The sequence below is a fragment of the Trachurus japonicus genome, chromosome 19 (assembly GCF_045865225.1).
Source record: "Trachurus japonicus isolate A0001 chromosome 19, Traja_1.0".
NCBI classification, from domain to species: Eukaryota; Metazoa; Chordata; class Actinopteri; order Carangiformes; family Carangidae; genus Trachurus; species Trachurus japonicus.
Window position 1 is genome coordinate 12369403 of NC_140925.1, and position 9634 is coordinate 12379036.

Consider the following 9634-nt stretch of genomic DNA (forward strand, 5'->3'; position numbering starts at 1 on the left):
GGAGATATTTTTTCATGTGGCCTCAAAAAAACTGGCTACATTTCTCCTTTTTCTCTCATTTCTGCTCAATAAATAAATAAATATTATAATAATCACCATTAAAACTGGTGCAGTGTTGCAAATTTCAGACAAGAACAAGCAGATTTTTTCCCTTAAAAGTTGCAGAAATATTCCTGTTAATCCCCAAATATCCTTTATCTAACAGATCTGTTTAATAATGAACATTAATTTGTATGTTTTCATGCAGTATTTCAGCTTTTGTTTTATGTATAAACTGCATTTTATCATCATGAGAAACATTTTTCACCAAGTGTCTTTTTTATATTTGAGGAAAATTGATTTCATTTAATTTGGCTTAAAAAAAGGAAAACTATCTGGCTATAATTTCCTTTTCCCTCATCCTCATCTTATCTTGGCTGTGATATTGTTTTATTGTTTTATTCTTTTATTGTGGGAAAACTTTTTCTTTAGGTCACTGATCAAACCTGAAATGTGAAGCACTGACCATGAGCTTCTTGTTGTGGTTGTTTGACCATTGTGAAAGCCACAGGTGTGTGTGCAGGTTTCCCCAGGCCGCCGGCAGGTCTGAAAAATGAAACAGGTGAGTCTTATAAATGAGCAGCAGCTCAGCTCCATCTCATCACAGCAGCTGGACACATCTGGACTGACTCTACACCCTCAGAGGAGACTTGTCATCTTTAATCTTTGTGAAGATGTTGAGCAGGATCTTGTTTGTTTGCCTGTTTGTGGCTCAGCTCAGTGGAGGCTCGTCGCTGAGCTGCAGCTGGATGCAGAACAAGTTCAGAGAGCACAGTGAAGAACATCTGAAGCTGCTGGACAACATGGTGAGTCCACTGCTCTGAGAGCTGCTCTGTTCAGACTCTGTGGACCAGGGTGTGTGTGTGTGTGTGTGTGTTCACCTCAACTAATGATGTGTGTGTTTGTCTTTGTGTGTGTGATGCAGGTTAATAACTCCACTAACACCACTGGGGACGCTGGAGTGGATGACGTTTTGCCTTTCCCTCAGAGTCTGTACGACCAGGCGTCCAAAGCATCAGTAAGTTTCCTCTCTTTTAAAGGTTTTCAAAATAAAAGCCTGTGTTATTACATCTGCTCTGAGTCACAAATACATCCCTAATCTGATTACTCTTCTTCTTCTCCTCCTTCTTCCTCCAGGCTGAGGATAAAGTTGGTTTCACGGTGCAGGTTCTGGACGAGGTGGCCGCTGTGTTTGAAGAGGACTACAGCAATGCATCATGGGAGGAGAAGACAGTGAAGGACTTTGTGGGCGTTGTGACGCAGCAGGCTGACGGCCTTCGCTCCTGTGTGAGTGTCAGAGTGGATCAATGGATGAATGATCAATAATTGATGGTTCAATTACGACTTATTAAGATGATAAACTTATAAATATATATTTCTATTCCCTGTTATTCATTTAGACTGGGAGACACAGCCACAAGAAGAAGAACAAGAAGCTGCACATGTCCTTCAAGAGACTCACACACCATCTAGAAGGAGCTGTAAGTCTGTCTATCTATCTATCTATCTATCTATCTATCTATCTATCTATCTATCTATCTATCTATCTATGGTAATAATGATAATATTCTTGTGTGTGCAGGGCCACAGCGCTGAATCCTGGGAGCTGATCAGACAGGAAGTCAAAAACCATCTGGTGGGAGCAGATCAGCTGATTTCATCTCTGCTCAACTAAAGAACGTCCGTCACCGTCATCGGCTCATTTATTAACTTATCTATTCTATGTAACTATAAATTAAACTGTTTATTTATTTATTTGGTTGCCTGTATATGTATTAAAGCAGAAGTAAGTGGTCCGGTCGTTTTCGCTAATGCTGCGTTCCAGGCAGGCTTTTGAAATCGTAAATTACAGCTTCAAGTCACAACTTACGACTTTGTAGCGTTCCAGCCAACCCACTCGTGTTTTTCCGACCTGTTTTACCGGTGAAAGTCACTATAACGGCCACTCGTAACTTCCGACCGGTGAACTCGTACCAGATCGAACTGGTATGACTTCACTGTCGGAAAAATACGAGTTTCCTTGAACGCACCATAACAGTCCTCGTCCCTACGTCGCCACATTCACGGCGTCCCTTGGCTGCACACACAGCCCTGCATGCCGTTCTCTCTCCTCATTGGATAAAAACTGTAGGATACGATAAATGTTTTCTCTTCGGCTCAGAGCAGAGCAGAGTGACTGACAGACCCGTGTTTCAGTCCAAACACTCTATGTAAGTGATTGCTGTCGGATGATATAACTATTTAAGACGACGATGATATAACTATTAAGACGACGATGATATAACTATTTAAGATGATATAACTATTTAAGACTTATATTAACACAACTTACTTCTGCTTTAAGTAACTGATTGAACATAATTTATGTGCCCTAACTTATGTTTTTCGATTTGCACTGAAAAAATTTGAATATTTATATTCTTATATTTATATATATATTTTTTTACTATAATATGTTTTTTATTTGATTTATTCTGACATTGTTACAGAAAATAAAAATAAATAATCTTCAAGAAAATATAAAAAATGTGTATGGTTTTATCTCTTTAAACTCTTATACCTACTCTACAATTTGTACTGAAATGTTTCATTTATTTATATATTTGATCTATTATGACATTGTTACAGACAATAAAAAGTAATAATATTAAAGAAAACTTAAAAATGTGTTATTTCTTTAAACTCTTCACCTACTTCTACAATGTGAAATGCTGCAATACTACCGTGATTCATCAGAGGGAGCAAAAGCACACTTATTTTTTCTATCATTGTTTTTAATTTCCCTTGTTAAAGCTGCAGTTGGCAAGACAACAAAATTCCAGGACTTTGTCGAAAATTTCAAAACAATAAAAGAGAATTAAAAGAGAAGAAACATACGGCTGTGAACACCTGACTGCACAGGTCATAAGGGAAGGACACTGCAGCAGCGTGGTTCACTTCAATGATTGATCTGATTTGTACTTAAAGCAGAAGTAAGCGATCCGGTCGTTTTGGCTAACTTCTTGTCAGCCGATGGAGTTAGCAGCACAAACATTCAATTTTTGTGTTACTGTAAAGCAGTACTAAAGAACTTTCAGCTTTGGTTGAGTTTGGCGGCGCCTGTGGACCAAAGCGGTAGTGTTTTGCCTGAAGGAAGACTCCATTTCCCATGAACACTAGCGTGAAGCCCTGTAAATATCCTGCATTAAAATTAACAGAAGACATCAAAACTAAGTTTCTGTTTCCAGTGGATCATTTCAAAGTGAAAACACAAACATAATCCATTGCTAAAGTGCCGTTTTGCCTGTTCCCTCCTTGTTGTGACTCGCAAAAGTGAAAGTGAAAGTAAAGTGAGAGCAGGGTTCCTACCATGCTCCTCAAAGCTGCTTAGTGCCAGAGAAAGAGATACAGACCCCCTCAGACCACGACAGAGGTGTCATTCAACTTGTTGTAAGTCGATGTATCATCACAAAAGTTATGAAAATATTTTATGAAGGTTGAAAAGTTCCTTAGTGCTGGTTTAATATAAGTCTTAAATAGTTTTATACCATGGTCTGGGTGAATCCTCAATTCTGATTGGCTGCTGGGTGTCCATTAAAAAGTGATAATGGACACCCATAAAGATGTTCCGGTCAAATTGCCTGATTACGTTCTAAATATTACTGCGCTTGTTAGTAACCACGGCAACGGACACTCGGACCAAAACAACTTTTTTTCAGCGCATCACGGCACTGGAGTCTGTAAACACACAAGCGGTAAGAAGTGCACTGGACCTCTGAAAAACTTTGTGTCACGTAACATTTAAGCCGTCACCTCACCTCCCTTCACTGATCAACTACCAGGCTGTGGCAGAGTCACTGGCTGTAACGTTACGCTGCGGTCACAGCGGGTCCCTCTTTTTTTTTCTTTGATCGCCGACGAGAGTTATTAAATAGTCCGCTCAGCTCAGCCGCTTATGTTAAAGATGAGTCGACGTATGATTTTAACGGTAAAAACAACATTAAATCATGACTGACTTATTTAATATGTATTTTTCTCGTAAGTGACCATGGTATAAGCGGGATAATGCCCTTCGAGGTGTCTGATTATCAGAAATTAATGGACTTCGCGGAAGCAACCGTCCTCCGCTTCGCGTCGGACGGTTCACGCCTCCGCGTCGTCCATTAATTTCTGATAATGGACACCTCGTCGGGCATTATCCCTTACATATCTTCCGACGGCAATCACTTATATAGAGTGTTTGGACTGAAACACGGGTCTGTCAGTCGCTCTGCTCTGCTGTAAGCCGAGGAGAAAACTTTCCTTGTATCCTACAACCTTTATCCAATGAGGAGAGAGAACGGCATAAAGGAGCGGTCCTCTCTGTGTGTGCAGCCAAGGGATGCACGTGAATGTGGTGACGTATGGATGAGGGCGGGGACTGCTAACTCCATCGGCTGACAAGAAGTTAGCCAAAACAACCGGATCGCTTACTTCTGCTTTAAATTGTAAAAATATTCTGTTTTCTGTGTTTTCCTGCAGAATTTCTGCATTGTTTCTTTTAATCTGAGGAAGAAAGATTTGAGGCCCAAATTTATTATTTTCTAACATTTTAAATGAATAAATGTTGTAATAAACATCATTAAAACTGTAGCAGTGTTTGAAAATTTCAGACAAGAACTTGATTACTTCATAAAAGTTGCAAAAATATTCCCGTCACTTTCCAAATATCCTGCAATATAATCTTTTCATGCAGCATTTCATCTTTTGTTGTTTTATTTATAAGCTTTATTGTGTCTTTGTCTTTATATATATATATATATATATATATATATATATATATATATATATATATATATATATATATATATATGTTTTATATGGTTTTCAAAATAAAAGTCTGGAATATTATCATTACTATGAAGGTGTCCCTGTAGAGGAGCTTGGTAGAGGTTGGGGGAGGGACCTAAACGTTGTATCATTTTGAAATTTAAGAATTAGTCCTGGAATTTCGTTGACTTGCCAACTGTAGCTTTATCAAGGGAAAAAAATATATGATAGAAAAATAAATGTGCTTTTGCTCCCTCTGTTGAATCAAGGTGGCATTGCAACCATAAACATTTCACATAGGTATAACACTAAAGAGTTTAAAGAGATAAAACCATACACATTTTTATATTTTCTTGAAGATTTTCTTTTATTGTCTGTAACAATGTCAGAATAAATAAAAAACATATAAAAAATATAAATATTAAATGTGCAATTTCATGCCTCTTACAGTATGTCTTCTATGTAATTTTCACAGTTGGCAAATTCATCCTGAGGGCCGGATTGAACCCTCTGCCGGGCCGGTTTTGGCCCACGGGCCGCATGTTTGACACCCCTGAACTAAAGGCTTTTATTGTGAAAACCATTAAAAGAGAAGAAACTTACTGATGCTGTGAACACCTGGCTGTACAGGTCATAAGGGAAGGACACAGCGTCGTTCACTTCTATGTGCTCACCCTGCATCACACACACAAAGACAAACACACACATCATGAGTTGAGGTGAACACACACACACACACACACACACACACACACACACACACACACACACACACACACACACACATCATGAGTTGAGGTGAACACACACACACACACACACACACACACACACACACACACACACACACACACACACACACACACACACACACACACACACACACACACACACACCCTGGTCCACAGAGTCTGAACAGAGCAGCTCTCAGAGCAGTGGACTCACCATGTTGTCCAGCAGCTTCAGATGTTCTTCACTGTGCTCTCTGAACTTGTTGTGCATCCAGCTGCAGCTCAGCGACGAGCCTCCACTGAGCTGAGCCACAAACAGGCAAACAAACAAGATCCTGCTCAACATCTTCACAAAGATTAAAGATGACAAGTCTCCTCTGAGTGTGTAGAGTCAGTCCAGATGTGTCCAGCTGCTGTGATGAGATGGAGCTGAGCTGCTGCTCATTTATAAGACTCACCTGTTTCATTTTTCACTGGGGAAACCTGCACACACACCTGTGGCTTTCACAAAGGTCCAGACAACCAACAAGAAGCTCATGGTCAGTGCTTCACATTTCAGGTTTGATCAGTGATTCAGAAAACCAGATGAGTGTATTTAATTCTGTTTCAATATTTTTGCAATTGAAGTAAAATTCACATTTGTTCATCAGATTGATATTTGCATCACTGCTACAGGTTTAACAACAAAAAGTGAATCATCATTATTATTATTGTCTGATTTAAATCTGTTACTTGTTTTGTATTTTTAAAGAGTTTAATGTGTTTATTTAGTTTTATTGCATTTTTTATTACTATAGTCAGTGGTTTCATTTCTATTATTTATAATAGTATATCTTGATCTTACCATTGATTTAATCTAATTATGTTACATTCATTGAAGATGTTTTCTCATAACCAGTGATGTTGTTTCAAAAGGTTTTCAAAACTACATGTTGGAAGTAAAATCATATTTTGTGGCAGCAGAAGAACTTGTGTTTTCAAGTTGATCAAGTTGAACCCAAAATTATACACAGTGTGTGAGATAAAACAATACACATTTGCTGGAAGATTATTTTTTTTTATTGACCAAAGTGAATAAATAAATATTGTATAAAAATATATTTCATTTTTTTCAATGCAAATTTTAGAAAATAAAAAAAGCAGATGTAACTAAATGTGTTTTGGTTGAGCAGAGATGAAATCAGCTGGTCTGCTCTGATCAGATGGTTTCTGACTTCCTGTCTGATCAGCTCCCAGGATTCAGCGCCGTGGCCCTGCACACACAGGAATATTATCATTATTACCATAAATAGATAGATAGATAGATAGATAGATAGATAGATAGATAGATAGATAGATAGATAGACTTACTCTTCTTGCGAGGAGGTGGCGAGTGAGTCTCTTGAACGACATGTGCAGCTTCTTGTTCCTCCTGTGTCTCCCAGTCTGAAGAAAAAAACAAAACATAAAATCATGTTTAAAAAAAAAAAAATCTGTGTTGTTGTAATGACACTGTCGCCGTGGAGACAGATGTTCATTAATTAGAGAAACAGGCTGGTGATCCACTCTGAGACACTCACACAGGAGCGAAGGCCGTCAGCCTGCTGCATCACAACGCCCACAAAGTCCTTCACTGTCTTCTCCTCCCATGATGCATTGCTGTAGTCCTCTTCAAACAACTTTATCCTCAGCCTGGAGGAAGAAGGAGGAGGAGAAGAGTAATCAGATTACTACAGGGACACATTCACATAATAGTAATAATAAAACTAAAGCAGGGGTGTCAAACTCATTTTAGTTCAGGGGCAACGAACAGCGCAATCTGATCTCAAGTGGGCCGGACTAGTAAAATAATAGCATGATACCATATAAATAAAAAGAACATTGAATTGTTCCCTTTGTTTTAGTGCATTATTAAGATGTTTACAGTTAATGAACTATTCTTTTACGAACCAACTTGACATTTCTTGATTAAATGTGCAATTTCATGCCTCTTACAGTATGTCTTCTATGTAATTTTCACAGTTGGCAAATTCATCCTGAGGGCCGGATTGAACCCTCTGCCGGGCCGGTTTTGGCCCACGGGCCGCATGTTTGACACCCCTGGACTAAAGGCTTTTATTTTGAAAACCATTAAAAGAGAAGAAACTTACTGATGCTGTGAACACCTGGCTGTACAGGTCATAAGGGAAGGACACAGCGTCGTTCACTTCGATGTGCTCACCCTGCATCACACACACAAAGACAAACACACACATCATGAGTTGAGGTGAACACACACACACACACACACACACACACACACACACACACACACACACACACACACACACACACACACACACACACACACACACACCCTGGTCCACAGAGTCTGAACAGAGCAGCTCTCAGAGCAGTGGACTCACCATGTTGTCCAGCAGCTTCAGATGTTCTTCACTGTGCTCTCTGAACTTGTTGTGCATCCAGCTGCAGCTCAGCGACGAGCCTCCACTGAGCTGAGCCACAAACAGGCAAACAAACAAGATCCTGCTCAACATCTTCACAAAGACTAAAGATGACAAGTCTCCTCTGAGGGTGTAGAGTCAGTCCAGATGTGTCCAGCTGCTGTGATGAGATGGAGCTGAGCTGCTGCTCATTTATACTGTAAGACTCACCTGTTTAATTTTTCAGACCTGCCGGCCTGGGGAAACCTGCACACACCTGTGGCTTTCACAAAGGTCCAGACAACCAACAAGCAGCTCATGGTCAGTGCTTCACATTTCAGGTTTGATCAGTGATTCAGAAAACCAGATGAGTGTATTTAATTCTGTTTCAATATTTTTGCAATTGAAGTAAAATTCACATTTGTTCATCAGATTGATATTTGCATCACTGCTACAGGTTTAACAACAAAAAGTGAATCATCATTATTATTATTGTCTGATTTAAATCTGTTACTTGTTTTGTATTTTTAAAGAGTTTAATGTGTTTATTTAGTTTTATTGCATTTTTTATTACTATAGTCAGTGGTTGTGTGTGTGTGTCCAAAGCTGTGAAACAGGTTACATCAGTGTGTCATACACTAAACTCTCCTCCAGGGGAAAGTGAAAATGAAAGTGAGTGACGGTGACGCTGCTCTGCGCTCACGTCACGTCACACAACAATCACAGCTCACTGAGGAACAACCACAAACTAGTGAATGAAGAGAAGAGCCTCGTTGTGTGTCATCATTTCATCCTCTGTCATGAAGTCATTACTGTAAATAGTATTTTAACACGTGTTGTGTTGTTCCTGCAGGAGAGGGAGGAAAGAATCAGACTGTTTATTATTTTTCTGTCTATTGTTTATATGCAAATTTAATTGTGTTGTAAATTATCATAACACAGAGGTCACTTAATGTGCTTAACAGATATAAAAGGAGCAGAAATGAAGGAACAACAGGAAACTGTATTGGGGAAAATGTATAAGACAAAGGAGAATTATTAGTAACATAACTTTCTGTTTAAAGCCACAGTTTGAGTCAGAGCCAGTAAACTAGAGAAAGACTGAGGGGAAGTAAAGTGTCAGAGTGTCACAGTTCATCTGTAAAGACTGATTTAGCACTTCTGCATTTAGGAAACACAGTTTATTCATTCAATCTTTATTTCAATACAATGTAGTTGTAGTTGTAGTGTAGAGTTTTTACATTAAAAGCAGCAGGAAATGAAAAAAAAAACATAATGAAATAAAGAATATGTAAAGAGATCAACAAAATTAAAACATAAATCATTTGTCATTTACATTTTGCTGCTAACTCCATCAGCTGACAAGAAGTTACCCAAAACGACCGGATCGCTTACTTCTGCTTTAAATACAAATCAGATCAATCATTGAAGTGAACCATGCTGCTGCAGTGTCCTTCCCTTATGACCTGTGCAGTCAGGTGTTCACAGCCGTATGTTTCTTCTCTTTTAATTCTCTTTTATTGTTTTGAAATTTTGAACAAAGTCCTGGAATTTTGTTGTCTTGCCAACTGCAGCTTTAACAAGGGAAATTAAAAACAATGATAGAAAAAATAAGTGTGCTTTTGCTCCCTCTGATGAATCAAGGTAGTATTGCATCAATAAACATTTCACATT

General features: G+C 38.7%; 1 protein-coding gene across 1 annotated transcript; it reads left to right on the forward strand.

Moving 5' to 3' along the window:
- The first annotated feature begins 713 nt into the window (after positions 1-713).
- LOC146967522 (interferon a3-like) lies at positions 714-1930 on the forward strand. The gene is made up of 5 exons (XM_085760987.1): positions 714-845; positions 965-1057; positions 1177-1326; positions 1440-1520; positions 1622-1930. Exons 1-5 carry the CDS (start codon positions 714-716, stop codon positions 1712-1714), a joined length of 549 nt encoding a protein of 182 aa, XP_085617113.1. The 3' UTR covers positions 1715-1930.
- Positions 1931-9634: the final 7704 nt, after the last annotated feature.

Bases quoted from the DNA above. Each gene is read 5' to 3' on its own strand.
- LOC146967522 (XM_085760987.1), top strand. From the start codon at position 714: ATGTTGAGCAGGATCTTGTTTGTTTGCCTGTTTGTGGCTCAGCTCAGT. The intron at 1,327-1,439 runs GTGAGTGTCAGA...TTATTCATTTAG, and splicing joins CTGACGGCCTTCGCTCCTGT to ACTGGGAGACACAGCCACAA. The intron at 1,521-1,621 runs GTAAGTCTGTCT...TTGTGTGTGCAG, and splicing joins CACACCATCTAGAAGGAGCT to GGCCACAGCGCTGAATCCTG.